This window comes from Syngnathoides biaculeatus, chromosome 3, assembly GCF_019802595.1.
Source record: "Syngnathoides biaculeatus isolate LvHL_M chromosome 3, ASM1980259v1, whole genome shotgun sequence".
Classification (NCBI taxonomy): Eukaryota; Metazoa; Chordata; class Actinopteri; order Syngnathiformes; family Syngnathidae; genus Syngnathoides; species Syngnathoides biaculeatus.
In genome coordinates, this window is record NC_084642.1 from 30,685,302 (window position 1) to 30,702,685 (window position 17,384).

The window sequence follows — 17,384 nt, forward strand, 5'->3', positions numbered from 1 at the left end:
CCTCAGAAAAGCATCAAACAAATCCCTGCGATCCATATAATGCGATTATTGTTCGTCCTCAGCGGCACGCCCCCTCTCCAAGACATAAAGTTACGTCTGTGTGTATTCTGGCTCAAACAGACAGGCTTGAACATTGTACATTATGCTATTTTTCTTTTGTTTGTTTGTTATTATTTTTCACAGAAATCGGCCACAAAATTCCAGATAGAGGACGTTCTCTGTTCGGTGAAACGTATCCACGGGCAAGGGGGGGTAAGAACAGCAAGCGCTGCAGGCGTGGCAAATGCTGATTGACTGTCAGTTTTCCAGCCGGGCTCATTGGAATGTCTGAGCGAGAGAGGAATTTCAAACATACTTTTCCAATTTAGAGATGTTTCTTGGTGAAATCTGTGGATAAATCTGGCATTAAAAGAAACACTGAACCCTCAACTACTAGGTATGTGTGCTCCCATTCCTATTAGTTTGGACAAAGTGTTCTTTTAACGGTGATTGAAAGTTCAGGCTGCACACTCAAAAGTAGCACAAGCCTAAGTGCGTGTAAGGTAGGATCCTTTGACTCCACAAACACAAAGAATACTTGCATCCCTTCATATGTAACTTTTTTTCTTTAAATATGAACAAGACAAATCTTAAGTTATTAAATTCACACATGCAGACTGAAACTGAATATTTCTTACCGGGGGGGAGCCCAGTCATGCCTTGTGCAGTCCAAAAGTGTGCCCACATACGTCTTGTTTCTCCAAGTAACATTTACCACCAACATTCCTGTGAGGAAACAGAAACATTTAAATAATTAATAATACATCTGTAAAATTTGAGCAGGAAAATTATTTTAAATCTCTATGGATGTTTTCACAGTGTTGCAAAAGAGGTTTTCATCTGCAAAACATAAGACATAAGCCAGAGACCTATCTTAATACTGTAATGGTTTGGGGACTGATTTAGGACTGAATCTTCCAGATTACTTGACAGGAGGTCCCTCTGGGAAAGATCACACTCGGGTTACCAGGGAAAATCCACTCAGCACATTTTCCATTCAAATAAACCATCTTGCATTTCCCCAAAGGATAATGATTTATAATTTTTCACATTCCTGTAGCCTACCTTCATGGCAGTAATATGACTATTCTGAATTGCTTTTTGAACCTAGATAAGATCTTGGATTTAATACACGTGTGGTATGAACAGTTTAATTTAGCTGGAGGTGCCGAAGTCTGTAAGAAAAGCATAGTGACTTCATTGGCATAACAGCAATCTGTCACTTTTGTGCCACTATTTGACAAGTGTGAATTGGGTCACACTCAGCTCGTGTGACACAGTCTGGCCTATCCTGAGTCTGATACCTGGCTTTGAGTTTCAAATCTAAACTTAGAACTTTGTGGTACATTTTAAAAGATGCCCACGCAACTAAAGTGTATCTGGTAACACTGGAGTCATCAAAACATCACAATTATGGAAAGGAATATGCACTAAGATTCTTCATTAAATCAAAAAAGGTGGCCTACCTTCATTGAAAATGCACATCATCAGACAAACAGCTTTGTACGATGAGGAGTTCGAAATTAACCCCCTCGGCATCCCCCTAACTTTGCTCTTATTGTGACGTCAGTTTGCCACTTCAGCACTGCGGAGAAACTGAAAGCTGCATTGAGGTAACTTATCGAATGGCACAGGAATGATGGATGACAGCTTCCAGTCCGGTATTTTATTAAGCGAGGAAACCTCTCTTGCTCACCTGATTTTCCCTCTCTTCGTCATAATCACTTCTGCTTTTTCAACTTATAACCACTCTCCACTCACATTTTTCCTCCAACACGGGTCCCACTTGAGACACTTCACCCTTGCCTCTGGTATATAGTGTTCAAAATAATAGCAGTCCAATGTGACTAACCATCTTAACAAGTTACCAGTAGGTGGAGGAGATTCCCAGAAAACCAACAAGACCCAGCATTCATGAAATACACACCTAAGTCTGTGCAACTGGGCAATTGACACCGCCGTAGAAATTGCGTCATCGGCGTTGCTGACCAATCAGATGCCAGAGATCTGCATAAACCACGCCCTTTTTTTGTACCCGCCGTTCCTTCAGACAACGTTGCATGGTCCAGTATAGCTTTTGTTAGCGTTTTATCGTGTATTTGGGTTCTTTAACAATAGATATGGTTAAGAGGTGTAGTCACGGACTTTGTAATAGTGACGACAGGTATCCTGAAAGGCGATTTGGTGGAGTTCAATTCGTACCCTTTCCAAAACCGAAGACCCAGTACGAAAAATGTCTTCGATGGATCAAACTTTGTGGAAGATCGCATCATCAACTGAATCCATCTAAAATCAACCGGAACAGAAGACCGAGTACGAAAAATGTCTTCAATGGATCAAACTTCGTTGAAGACCGCATGATCAACTGAATCCAGCTAAAATCAACCGGAACAGATATGTTTGTACGAAGGTAAGCCATATTTTTGATTTTCAATACTTGTCTCATATAAATGAATTACCAGTTCTTTGCTTGCATAACATAGCTACGTGTGAATGATTGACACACTTGATCTGTGTTGAGCGATATTTTGCAATGATCTGACTGCACAAACGTGTCGCATTGTTCGCGGCTAATTAGCCAAGCTAAACCGGACTCCCAGTCCTAAAAGCCTTCAACGTGCACCGAGACACCAAGACTGAAGGAAGGATGTTTGAGGACACTAAAGTAGTGATTGTCGTACTCGGTCGGGACTTACGTAGGTTGGGCACTAATTCAAGAATAATTATTGAGGGGAGCGCGTGACGTTACACAAAGAAAACGAGAGAAACAACTCGTAAATCAAGCCTCGCCTTCTTTTCCTTCATACGGCGGTTCACAAACGGCCATACAGATACACATACAGATTCTGCACACAAGTGTGATAGGTAACACGAAAATAGGAAACTGTCAATGACGAATTTGTCTTTGGGTTATAATATATTATATTATGTGGCTTCTCGGTCTTCCTCTGACTCCGGAAAGATCTCGCGCTAATATCAATGGTTTCTCCGTTGATATGCATGTAAATACCATTGAAATACCCCTCGATGAAATACTTGAAGCCCTGCTGTCTGATTTTCAACAATATTTCACTGTTAGCTAAGAATGCGAGTGAGAAATCAGCTGGTAAATCGGACAATTTTGCTCTAGTCTTTTCTTCCTGCGCTGCCATTTTTGCTAATTGTTTGTCTGAGGTTAGCACACGTGGGGTGACGTAAATTCAGGAGGCTTGGTTAAGTGCCCTGTACGGAGGGGTCAATTTATTGAAAGGGGTGTGTTTAAAAAAAAATAGCAGGCTGACGTTGACTTCACAAACTCAAAACTATTTTGTAGAAACTTTTTTGTTTCTGGGATTTACCAATCCGTTGAATCACTCGACAAATATTTAGTTGTATGACCACAGTTCTTTTTTTTTTTTTTCTTTTAATAACTGCTTCACATCTGTCTGGCAGGGAGTCAACCAACTTGTGGCACCTATCAGCTGTTATTTCACTCCATGATTCCTGAACGGCATTCCAGAGTTCATTGGCATATCTTGGATTTGCTTCATTTTTTATGTCACCCCACAAATTCTTGAATGGATTAAGGTCTGTGGACTGGGCTCCATGACATTAATTTTGTTGGTTTGGAAGCAAGACTTTGTATGTTTACTTGTATGTTTGGGGTGATTGTGTTGTTGAAACACCCATTACAAGGGCATGTCCTCTTCAGCATAAGGCAACATGACCTCTTCAAGTATTTTGACATATGCAAATAGTTCCATAATCCCTGGTATGCGATAAATAGGCTCAACACCATAGTAGGAGAAACATGCCCATATCATGATGCTTGCACCACTATGCTTCACTGTCATCATTCTGTACTGTGGTTTGAGTTCAGACTTTGGGGGTCATCTCACAAACTGTCTACAGCCCCTCAACCCAAAAAGAACAATTTTACTCTCATTGTCCAAAATATGTTCCTCCATTTCTTTTTAAGCCAGTTGATGTGCTCTTTGGCAAATTGAAGCCTCTTCTGCACAAGCCTTTTTTCAAGAGGAGGATTCTTGTAAATAGATTAGCTTCACACAGACATCTTCTCACTGTCACAGTACTTAAAGGTAACTCTAGACTGTCTTTGATCATCCTGTAGTTGATCATTGGCTGAGCCTTTGCCATTCTCGTTATTTTGCGATTCGTTCAGATAGTTGTCGTCCATTTTTCATCCATGTGTCTCTAGCTTTGCTCTCCATTTTAAAGCATTAGAGAACATTTTAGCTGAACAGCCTATAATTTTTTTCACCTTTTCATAAGGTTTCTCATCTTCGATCAAAAATCAAAGTGTGCTGTTTTTCTGAACAATGTGTTGAATGACCCATTTTTCAGGCTTTTAACAGGTGCTGGCGTCATCTTTATATAAGCGCCACGTGATTCACACCTGTTTTTCACAAAATTAATGACCTCACTGATGGAATGCCACACTGCTATTTTTTTAACACACCCCTTTCGACAAATTGACCAATTGCACAGGCTTAAAGGAAGACTCTCCCCAAAATTCATATGTACAATAAACCCTCCAATGTGAAGTAATATTAGTATTACATATATTTTGGATATTAATTGAATTTTCTTTAAAAAATAAAGAACATTTTTGAAATCCAAGCAAATTCTGGATATGTGCCAGCTTTAACAGCCAGACCCAGAAGAAACATCCTTCACCCCGCCCCCAACGTCGCCGGTGCTTAACATTACAGACCATTCGTTCAAGCTAAGCCAAGATGCTGATGCGTTCTGCACCAAACTGCAACAAAATTGAGAAAATGCACCCAAATTTGTCCTTCTTTAACCTCCCATGGGGTCAACCGGACAGGATAAAGCGGTGGCTGTCACAGTTTAGGCTCGTGCATCAGCCAGGGAAATTTACATGCATGTAATCATTACTGGTTATTAGCCGCTTAGTTATAGCCTCTCGTGCTGGTACTGTATAAGTAACAACACCATCCCCGCCGCCGGTCGATCGCGAGAAGCTGGCTGCTTGAAAAATACAACTTGGGGTAAAAAAGTCTGGCCACGCCTGCTGTATATTCTCTACATCTAAACCAACTCCTCAGAAAAGCAGAAACAAATGTCCGCGGTCTATATAATGGGACTGTTATTGTTCGTCATCAGCACCACGCCCCTCTCCCAACATGTCAAGTTCCACCTGTGTGTATTGTGGCTCAAACGCTTGAACATTGTACATTGTTTGCTCAATAGCAGGAGTAGTAATAACAGGGAGCATGGACTTGCTGTTATACTCGCTTTATTGGCTCTTAGCACACAACACTTCCCGATTACTATTACAGCGATTATGGTAGAGTGTCCCGACAGAAGCCTCTCCTCAGTGCATGAAACATGAAATACTGCATGGAGTTTACAAAAAAAATGAAGGACTCCAAGATGGCGAGAAATACAATACAGTCCCAAGAGTGAAGCATAGCGGTGGCAGCCTCATGCTGTGAAGGTGTTTTTCAGCTGCAGGGAAAGAATGAATGTTTGCAATTGAAAAAAAGATGAATGCAACCAAGTAAAGAGATATCCTGGATGAAACCCTTCTCCAGAGTGCTTACGACCTCAGACTGGGCCAAAGGTTCACTAACCTGACAAAACTGGAGAGGATCTGGAAGGAAGTATGCCAGCGGATCCCTTAATAAAGGTGTGGAAAAACTTGTTTCATCATTCCCCAAAAGACTCATGGCTGTATTAGCTCAGAACGGTGCTTATACTAAATAATAAGGAAAAGGTCAGAATACTTATGGGCTATGAGCTATTTTAGTTTTTTTTTTATTAAATCTGCAAAAATTTCAACAATTGTTTTTTTTATCAATCAATATGGGGTGATGTGTGTGTATTAATGAGGAATCAAATGAATTTAAACAATTTAAGTAAATGGCTGCAATATAATAAAGAATGCAAGTTTTAAAGAGGTCTGAATACCTTCTGTATCTCTAATCCATGAAAAGATCTCAGACCTGTTCCAAAATGTCTTCAACAGTTGCCCTACTGCTCTGGCAGATTATTGTTGTAGGAGTACCGCAATTTAAAAAACGTCAAATGAATGACTAGATGACCTGAAACCTCGCCATTTTATGAGTTTAAGTGAAAGTGAAGTGAAGTAAATTTTTTTGGGGAGATTTAGATCGTAGATTGAGATTTTCTAGAGAAACAGTAAGGTAGCTATTTAACAAAATTAGGTTGGTTTTCAACATGTAACTGATCCTTGAACATGTCTGACAACAGCTCTTGAATACACAGTCTTAGTATAAAACAGTGAATCATAACCCTAATCAATCCCCCCCACACAATTTTTGAGCAATACTTTTAATCTGATCCAAATACCTCATAGGTCACTTGGCAGCCATCCCATTAAGGCCATCCAGCTCTCAATGAATGTGGTGTTCTTTTTGGTTGGTTACACAATACACAAACACACAGTTACATGAAAAAGTATTGTGCCCCGCGATTGGCTGGCAACCAGTTCAGGTTGTACCCCGCCTCCTGCCCGTTGATAGCTGGGATAGGCTCCAGCACTCCCTGCGACCCTCGTGAGGATAAGCGGCAAAGAAAATTGATGGCCTAAAAAGTATTGTCCCCCTTCCAAAATTCCAATTTGTTTTGCATAGTTTGACGATTTCAATGTATTTCAATGTGATTCAAAAGTAAAACAGGACAAATAAAATAACACAAGTTACTTTAAAATGCTGTTTTTAAATGGGGCATGGTGGGTCAACTGAAAAGAGTTGGCCTCACAGTTTTGAGGTCCCGGGTTCAATCCCGCACCCACCTGTGTGGAGTTTGCATGTTCTCCCCGTGCCTGCGTGGGTTTCCTCCGGGCACTCACCGGAGTCCTCCCACATCCCAAAAACATGCAACATTAAGTGGACACTCTAAATTGCCCCCACGTGTGATTGTGAGTGTGACTGTTTGTCTCGATGTGCCCTGGGATTGGCTGGCAACCAGTTCAGGGTGTACCCCGCCTCCTGCTAGTTGACAGCTGGGATAGGCTCCAGCACTCCTTGTGACCCTTGTGAGGATAAGCGGCTAAGAAAATGGATGGACGGATGTACCCCAAAATGTTTTACTTTACGAAGGGCAAACTGAATAATTGTGCAATTACAAAGAGCAATCACGAATTGCAACTTAATGGAAGCAAATGCATAAAACAACATTAGCCTTTAAGCACTGATTTTTCATTTAAAAAAATCCTCGTCATTAGAGTGTTATTGTAAAGGAAGGGTAAGTCTCCGTTTGATTGGTCTGTTGTGCACGGTCACAAACTGCAGAAGAACTTGACATTTGTTATTTCTCTCTCTATTTAATTTTGTTTTATACTCTGGTCAGGTCAGGTGAAAATTTGGCAACTCAAGGCAGCCATTAAGATTATTAAGTGTCTTATCAGGACACAGCACCTGTCTACCAACGTGCTGCTATATGCTATGAGGTCAAGCAAAGGTTGGAAAGATTGAGCGCAAAAAAAGTATAAAATAAAATAATGCCTTCCACCATGGGGCACTTAATGACACCCTCATTAGGGCCACTCAGGACAGTTGAGTGAAGTCTGCATTAATGAGAGGAATTGGCCAGTAATTTTACCACTCAGTTTCATTTAGTGCTGTTAAGCAACACATGGCAGCCTCTGAGAGGCCCCAAGCTCTCCAGCATACTTGTATGGAATTACTTGAGGGGAAGGAAAGGGTAATCTTTTAAATTTTAAGTCAAGTGTATTTTCTGCAGCTGCATGGGTGAATGGCCATTCCAGTCATAACTTCTCCTCCATTTAAACATTTCGTGAGGTTTCACTGAGGACGATCAATCAGGTCCTCCGTTTTTAAGGGGGCACAAGTTCATTGGCTGACCTCTGATCTGCACTAACTCAGTGATTCAGTAGAATTAATGAGTGAATTTGTCGAACATATTTCTCAAAATAAGAGGAAATAGATTATGTTTGATGACACCGTGGGGTTGTTGTTGTAAAAATTCAGGACCACAATTAGGTATTTAGAATTCCCAAACAAAGATTACTTTAAAGTAAGAACGAGAGGAAAAAAGTCAGCCATCATTCTATAGAGAAGCAAAGATAAATACAGCTGGTGTGCTGCCCTCAAAACGCTCACTGATAAATTAAGAATTTGAGATATTAACTACTTCATCCAATTTATTTATTTATTTCTACCCTCAGTACTTTTGGGTTTATTTATTTTATTGGGTTTTGGGTGCATAAAAATGAAGTAGAACTTCAGAATCATTATGATCAGAAAAAGCATAAAACCATTCTTTGTCGAAGAAAACCGAGGACAAATTAGAATCTAATGTAACGACATGAATGTTAATAACCAAATTGAGAGCTGAAACCCTCAGCTAAAGGTAAATTTACCATCCTATATTTTACAATTAATTCTCAAATGTGTCACTGTGCATGAACCTTGTCTGAGACTAATATGTTACACAAAAAAGTGATGTTTTAAAGACATGGGGTTAGGGACACTATCACAGTCCTTTTCCCATATTTTACGGACTAGATTAAATTCATTTTAAAAGCATCTGATTTTCTATGGAAAAAAAGATATTCTAGGAATCAGTCCTCAGGAAGTCTTTGACTTGATGAATGTATTACTAAATAAAAGAAAACAATGAATAACAAACATCATTCCCATTTATATAGGAAGGAATTACATGTGGCTGACAGACAAAAACAAAGAACGGATTTATTTTTAATCCTGTATCTTTTACAGTTAGGCCATCTGGGCCCCATCTGAATTTTTTTGGAAGCTAAAATCTCATAGGATGTAAAATGTGAAGTTGCTCTCACTGACAGGAATGACAGCCAGTGAGGAGGTCAATTTTCTCATACCAAGGAAAGGCGGAAGATGGAAGCATTAGTATGCTTTGCACTTCTGGAGCATTATCAGCCACATGCAGCTGTTGACATGTAGAAAAATCCATTCGAATATGGTTCCTCTTTGTCTGAGTACACTGAAAATAGCAGCCATGCATGCCGGGACCTTTGCTCTTGATCTGAATGTGATAATACTCATTCATTCTTGAAAGAATTTGTGTGGAGGGAGTAGTTTTTTTTTTTTAAGTGTCACCTGGGAAAGACTAGAATGTTTTTGTTGAAACAAACCCTCTGGTGTTTTCCTTGAAGGAGATGGTGCTGAGATTAAGAGACGGTTCTGCCACAGACACATTGCTTAAGCACTCGCTGACATGGCTACAGCTAACACGATGTCTTCTGACAAACACTGGCAAAGACGACAATTCCTTCGGAGATATGATTGGTGTTTTGAAGGCCATTTACGTACTTGGAAAAAATAAGTTCCAGGCCAATTTCAGAAAGGAATAAGTCTCTATGGCCTCACTCTGGCAACCTTTTGTGACACAATCCAAGGACTCAATTTATTACTTTGGTACAGTGGGGCAAAATAGTAGTCTGCCACAGATTGTGTAAATTCTCCCACTTAAAAAGATGAGAGGCCTGTCATTTTCATCATCGGTATATATCGCCTCTGTGACGAAATGAGAAAAAAATGAAAATCAAATAAATAATATAAATAATAAATAAATAACATTTTATTATTTTTAAAGAATTTATGAGCAAATTATGGTGGAAAACAGTCTTCCCAGCCTGGTGAAGGTATACAGTTTTGTTTCTGGTGTCCTTTTACAGCTCTTTGGTCTTGGCCATATGACTGAGATTGTAGACATGTGTACTTTATACTGATAATAACTTCAAACAGGTGAAATGAATACACGTAAACGGGCGGAGGGAGAGAAGTCACTTAAGGAAGACGTTACAGGTCTGTGAGAGCCAGATATCTTGTTTGTTTGTTGGTGACTATTTTTTTAATTTGTTAAAAAATTATTTAAAAATCAGAAAGTGATTTTTGTCCCTAATTTTGTCTCATATAGGTGAGCTATGTCTATGATAAAAACTCTCAGCGTCTCATCCTTTTATGTGGGAGAAGTTGCACAATTGGTGGCTGACTAAAAACTTCTTCACCAGTTGTATCTCAAGACTATAGATTTATCAAAACCCTTGAGAGTAATTTCCACAAAAATTCAAGGAACCTTAAAACTAAAAAGTGCCGAATTTTCTCTGGAAAATTAACTTCATGGACCTTTTGCAGAATGATGAGGAAAATAACTGGCTGCAAGTACAGGAACTAAATTAACTGATAAATGGAAAGCAAGACAACTAAATTTGTGCCGTTTTTGCCATGCTTTTGCCATGCAAGTTATAAAATTGTTAAAAGATAAAACCAGTGTTTGTGATTAAGTTAATATTGTTTCTTCTGATGCAAACTACTATTTCAAAGACAGATTCTGCAACAAAAAAAGAGCAAACTGTGCTCTACTGCGACAGCAAAAACTAAGGCCACTGACAGAAAATGTAGTGAATGTAGTGTAAATCATGTATACACTCGATTGGAATAAATCACGTCACTAGTTGACCAGAGATCAGAATTATTTAAACTGGAATGAGTGTTTCAATGCTAACTTTACTACTGTATGCTGGGTTCGATTAAAACGACCCCTTTACCTGTCAAATATAAACTGACATCCGCAGAGGTTATGCTTAATATAGAGTCAACGTTCATGAGTTTGTGTCATTTGCACACAATTCAGAGAGCCACTGGCGTTTTACACAACTTTTCCATGGTGGAGTGAGCTGTTTAGCACCTTAAAGCCCAAGTGCCTATAAACATTCTAAAATAGATATTGTTATAAAAAATACATATACAGTGAAGAAAATTAGTATTTGAACACCCTGCTATATTGCAAGTTGTCCCACTTAGACATCATGGAGGGGTCTGAAATTTTCATCATAGGTGCATGTCCACTGTGAGAGAGATAATCTAAATAGAAAAATCCACAAATCACAATGTATGATTTTTTTTTTTTTTAAATTTTGTGTGATACAGCGGCAAACAAGTATTTGAACACCTGAGAAAACCAATGTTAATATTTGGTACAGTAGCCTTTGTTTGCAATTACAGAGGTCAAACGTTTCCTGTAGTTGTTCACAATGTTTGCGCAACACTGCAGGAAGGATTTTAGCCCACTCCTCCACACAGATCTTCTCTAGATCAGATAGATTTCTGGGCTGTCGCTGAGAAACACGGAGTTTCAGCTCCCTCCAAAGATTTTCCATTGGGTTTAGGTCTGGAGACTGTCTAGGCCACGCCAGAAACTTGACATGCCTCTTACGGAACCACTCCTTGGTTTTACTGGCTGTGTGCTTCAGGTTGTTGTCATGTTGAAAGACCCAGCCACGACCCATCTTCAATGCTCTGACTGAGGGAAAGAGGTTGCTCCCCAAAATCTCACAATACATGGTCATGGTCATCCTCTCCTTAATACATTGCAGTCGTCCTGTCCCATGTCCAGAAAAACACCCCCAAAGCATGATGCTACCACCCCCATGCTTCACAGTAGGGATGGTGTTCTTGGGATGGAACTCATCATTCGTCTTCCTGCAAACGCGGTTAGTGGAATTATGACCAAAAAGTTCGATTTTGGTCTCATCTGACCACAAAACTTTCTCCCATGACTCCTCTGTAGCAGGGGAACCTTCCGTGCCATGCATGATTTCAAACCATGACATCTTCGTGTATTACCAACAGTCACCTTGGAAACGGTGGTCCCAGCTCTTTTCAGGTCATTGACTAAGTCCTGTTGTGTAGTCCTGGGCTGATTCCTCACCTTTCTAAGAATCAATGAGAGCCCACAAGGTAATAGCTCCTCTGAGATTGACCTTCATATTTATCTTCTTCCATTTTCCAATGACTGCTCCAACAGTGGACCTTTTTTCACCAAGCTGCTTGGCAATTTCTCCGTAGCCCTTTCCAGCCGTGTGGAGTTGTAGAATTTTGTCTCTGGTGTCTTTGGACAGCTCTTTGGTCTTGGCCATGTTACAAGTTTTGAGTCTTACTGATTGCATGGGGTGGACAGGTGTCTTTATGCAGCTAACGACCTCACACAGGTGCATCTGATTCAAGATAATACATGGAGTGGAGGTGGACTTTTAAAGGTCGACTAACGTGTCTTTTTATGGGTCAGAATTCTCGCTGATAGATAGGTGTTCAAATACTTATTTGTAGCTGTATCACACAAATAAATCGTAAAAAAAAAAAAAAAAAAATCACACATTGTGATTTCTGGATTTTTCTTTTTAGATTATCTCTCTCACGGTGGACATGCACCTACGATGAAAATTTCAGACCACTCCATGATTTCTAAGTGTGAGAACTTGCAATATACCAGGGTGTTCAAATACATATTTTCATCACTGTAACATTATTCACTTCAACATCTATACAAAAAAATAAATATGGGTGGAGAGCGTGTTTTGTGTATTGTCTGCAACGTCATCAGCAGACATGACACTGGGGGATTTGCCTTTGAAAACACGTAGTGGCACTTGCCATGGGAGAGGAACAAAAGAGATTTTCTGATTTTTCCGAACCCCCTTCTGACATGGAAGCTCTTTTCGAAGTGAACATCTCACAGTTGAGTGAAGTGACCACTGCAACCCAATGGTTTCAAGCCATATTTAGATGATATGTGGATCACTTCTAACTAACAACAGACTCCCTGACTGCCCTCGAGCGTGAGCACTCAAACCCTAACTAACCCTGCCTTGAGCAAAAAATAAAACGGGGGAAAAAAAGGAGCAAGCAAACGACCGGATGTCTGAATGAAGGATTATGCCCCCCCCAACTATTGTTTTTTTTTAATGCAGCTCTATACACACCTACCTGTCATTTGGAACTAACGAAGCTCTCGTCCTTTGCACCTATGCAATCCATTTTTCATGATGATCCGGGTCTTTTGGAAAAGTATGAAGAGCGAATCCATTTTGAGCAATATCCAGCAATGCAACAAGTCGGCATTTTGGCTAACACGAAGGAACAAAGACCTCCCTTCCCGTAGGTAAAACTGGTATAAACACATGAGGCCACCTGAGTGTGCTCCTGCTGATAATGTCACTTCTTGCTTCTTCTCCAAAACAAATCTCTCAAGAGGATTTTCATGGCAGGAGTTACAAAAAAAGATACACATCAAAGTCATGTTGTGTGGTGAAAAAATGGATGGGTCCACTCCTTTAAATTAAAAACATTGTACAAATCATACTTTTGGTGTCCGTGGACCTTTAATTTGCTAGCTCTTGAGCTCGCAGAGTAGTTTGTTATCTCATGATAAGGCTGGTGAACACCTGAAACGGTTAACTCTCCCTTAAGTGTCTCTGTCGTGTCAGTCTACGTGCTGCACATGGAGTAAAGCTATGGCGTATTGTATGGAGCCAACACCTGCAAGAGTGTATCGTTTATCCATGAGCCCACTAGCGGCTAATGACACAGCCATCCAAGACTGTCTGCTCATTGTGTGATCCCCATGCCAGCTCACCACACCAATGACAATTTGATTCTGGAAAAACTGCTGTTGACTATTTTATTTATCGAATGGTAAGTCAAAAAAATAATAATCATGACAGCCGTCCCTGTAAGTGTCTGTAAGCCACTATTATACCACTTGATTCAGTTTTGTTCAAGAGTCACAACAACGGTTCCATATGGAACAATAAATCCTGATCTGGCTCATGTTTCCACCACGGTTTGCATATGTGAAATGTGGTGCACAGCAGCACAACAGTGTACAAAACACATTTCAATGAAGTTCAGACGTTAAACATTTTCATCCTATATTTAATTGAATACACTACAAAAACAAGATATTTAGCTTTGAGCAAATAATCGTAACTTGGAATTTTATGATTATAGGCTCCAAAAAAGCTGGGACAGTTGCCAAGAAAAAAAAATGTGAAAGTTGAGGAATCCTGATCAAACACCTCTTTAGAACATCCCACAGGTGAACAGGCTAATTGGGAATGGGTGGATGCCATCATTGGGTGTAAAAGGAGCTTCCTTGAATTGCTCAGTCATTCACAAGGAAAGATGGAGGGAAGTTTCACCTCATTGTAAAGTGTGTGAGAAAATAGTCAAACAGTTCAAAAACAATGTTCCTCAATGTACAATTGAAAGGAATTTAGGGTTAGGGATACTCAATGTGTAAAGCATATCACCACAAGGGCTCAGGAACACTTCAGAAAACCAATGTCAGTAAATACAGCGCTACGTTTGTAAGTGCAACTTATAACTACTATGCATAGCAAAAGCCATTTATCAACAACACCTCGAAACACCACCGGCTTCCCTGGGCCCGAGCTCAGCTAAGATGGTCTGATACGAAGTGGAAACTGTTCTGTGGTCTGACAAGTCCAAATTTCAAATTCATCCATCCATTTTTTTAGCCGTTTATCCTCAGGAGGGTCACTGGAGTGCTGAGCCTATGCCAGCTATCATCAACAATGGCTGGGGTACACCCTGAACTGATTGCCAGCCAATTGCAAGGCACATAAAGACAGACAACAGTCACACTCATAATCACACCTGGAGGAAATTTAAAGTCTCCAATTAGTGCATGTTTTGGTGATTTGAGAGGAAACCGGAGTGCCTGGTGATAACCCATCCAGGCATGGGGAGAACATGCAGGCGGGGCCGGGATTTTAATCCCGGTCCTCAGAACTATAACCAGTTGCACCACTGTGCTGCCTTAGCAGAGCCGGTCCCTTTCCCAGCTAATATTGGACGAAAAGCAGACTACACCCTGAACTTGTCGCCAGTCAGTCGCAGAGCAAAAATCAACACCATCACTGAGCAGGAATCGATCCCAAGCTGCCTGTACCACACTCAGGCGTGTGTGCCACTACACCATCGATGACCCACATTTCAAATTGCTTTTGAAAATTGTGGATCTCGTGTCCTGCAGGCCACAGAGGTAAAGAACCATCTGGACTGTTATGGACGGCAAGTTCAAAAGCCAGCATCTGTGATAGTGTGGGGCTGTGTGAGTGCCAATGGCATGGGTAATTTACACATTTGTAAGGGCACCATTAATACTGAAAGGTACATACAGGTTTTGGAGAAACATATGCTGCCATCCAAGCAAAGTATTTTTTATGGACGCCCGTGCTTATTCCCGCAAGACAATGTCAGACCACATTGTGCATGTTTTACAACAGCATGGTTTGGTAGTAAAAGAGTGCGGGTACTAGACTGTCCCAAAATTGGGAGGGACCTTTAAAGTATTTTGATACCTTTTTCAATTTGAAATGCAAACAAATGGGCATGCTACAGAACTGAAGCATCCAATACTGCTTGATGGAAAGGTGACTTTAGAATCCTACTTTTATTACCCTAAAAGACAGTTCAGAGAAGTAAAATATAGGGTAGTAATTTACACTGTTTACTTTAACACTGACCTTGCATGATATGCTAAACAGATTTTAACCCATGTTCTCAAGCCAGTACTCATCATGCGAAATATTGTAAAGGGTAATGCATAAATAATGCATGAGACAAACACAAGAAATACACTATTAAGAAACACAAGCAACACAAGGCAAACACAGGCAATAACGTATTATTTTTCTATCAGGGCGTTTAAGAATCTGTGGGGCCTGCTTGGGGAAGAGCCTGCTGTGTCATGTCGGTCTGTGAGTGTGTGTGTGTGTGTGTGTGTGTGTGTGTGTGTGTGTGTGTGTGTGTGTGTTTGAGTGTGTGAAGCTTTGGGGGAAGGGGATGAGGTGCACTGGCAGTGAGCAGGACTATTTGGACAAAGAGGCCCCTCTGTGTTCCTTCTACCCTAGAGCAGAAGCCAGTGCATTCTGGGCTATATTTCAAGAGCAATACACCTCTACAGCACTTTAGAGATGACATTTGGTGGTATCAGCATGCTAAGACTGCGAGGGGGTTTCACCCATCGCTATGCTGACATGACCTTCGGAGCTGCCACTGCCTCCTCTTTGCTAAGGGGATTTGTGTCAGTCCTGGGCCTCAAAATACCATGGCTATGACTGCCTACCCCCACTGCATCCCCTTCTCCTGTCTACGCTTCACTTGCTCCCAAACTGACTCAACAGCACAAATTTGCTTTTTCTCTCCTCTAATGACCCATTTTCCTCCATCATCACCAGAGAACTGTTTCTGATATTTAGTTTGGTGATGTGGTAATCTGGTGCAGTAATTCCCCAAAGTAATGAAGTTTTACAAACAACAATCATTCTCGAGTATCTTTCCAGTCCAGGATGCTGCATTTGGCTCAAATCACAGGAGGAAAATAGATTCTTCCTTCACAACCAAGGTTCTTGTCATCAATGTCCAAAGGTCAAGCTTCGGTGGTTGCAATTTGTTTGCTGCTTATTCATCCATTTCTTTCTCTTACACATGAGAATGTCGGGTGAAACTCACACAATTACTACGGTCTGTCGTACATTTTCTCCCACAACACTGAAAGTGTGAAGTAATGAAGCAGCTGTTGGCTGGCATGCCAAATGCAATGTGAGAGCATGCACGCGCATACCCACGTACAGAGACAAAACTGCAGCTCATGGCAACAGTAACCCACTTCTTTAAGCCATCACAAAATAAGATATAAATCAGAATACATTTGGACAAATGCATTTTTTTTTATAATATCATAAGAACAATCAGTGTATAATGTTATAGATTGCGTACAAGCATTATAACGTGAAAAGGTCAAGATTTAAACGTATTAAGCAAAATATATTCTGTATTACAGCAGTATTTCCCCCTTTTTGTTCCCTTCAGATCTTCATTACTTCCATGTTTGGGACTCAGAGAACTTTTTTAATTAAATATACATAATGGCACAAGGAATTGTTCAACATCATTGCTAATCAGGATGGCCTTGCAAAATTATTTGGATGTTTCCTGCTTTCTTCCGGTCATATGCTTGACTTATTTTCCCCATGTTCTGATGCCTCGCAATGAGCAAAATCTGTTTTGATTAATCTGTTTAATCATGTTTCCAACAAGTGATAGTCCTCAGTTTGGTGTGACATATCAATAAAGTCTAATCAGCTTTTTGTTTCCATTTTAGTGCTTGTTGGCGAGATGTGGTAGCTTCATGGGCTATGTAAATAGTGTAAGACTATAGCAGAAAGACACCACATGATTAATTTAAAAAAAAGAAATGCAACACGGAACAGTAAGTTCTTCTCTTTGATGTAATTCACATTTTTTGCATTTTCTTCCCGACATACACACTTTGAACCACGAAAGTGAAAATTATGTTGAGCAATGAATTCATTTGGGATGTCCCGATTGAACTTTTTCACTTTCGATCTCACACAAACACTGAACCCATGAGTTTTACTTTTTCTTGGTTCGTTATTTCATGTCCTGATCGGGAACCCACCCATATCCCCATCCACAAATAATAACCCTTGTCAAATGTTACTATTACTACTACTGCTGTGATTTGCA

At 40.3% G+C, this 17,384-nt stretch overlaps 1 protein-coding gene across 4 annotated transcripts in view; it reads right to left on the reverse strand.

Annotated features, from left to right (window-relative positions):
• Positions 1-17,384, reverse strand: part of LOC133498465 (zinc finger protein 609-like) — a 157,038-nt gene that overhangs the window by 21,513 nt on the left and 118,141 nt on the right. For all 4 annotated transcript variants that reach the window (XM_061815317.1, XM_061815319.1, XM_061815316.1 and 1 more), the window contains exon 4: positions 678-765. In XM_061815317.1, coding sequence (XP_061671301.1) covers positions 678-765 — 88 coding nt within the window. The remainder of the gene's footprint in view (positions 1-677; positions 766-17,384) is intronic.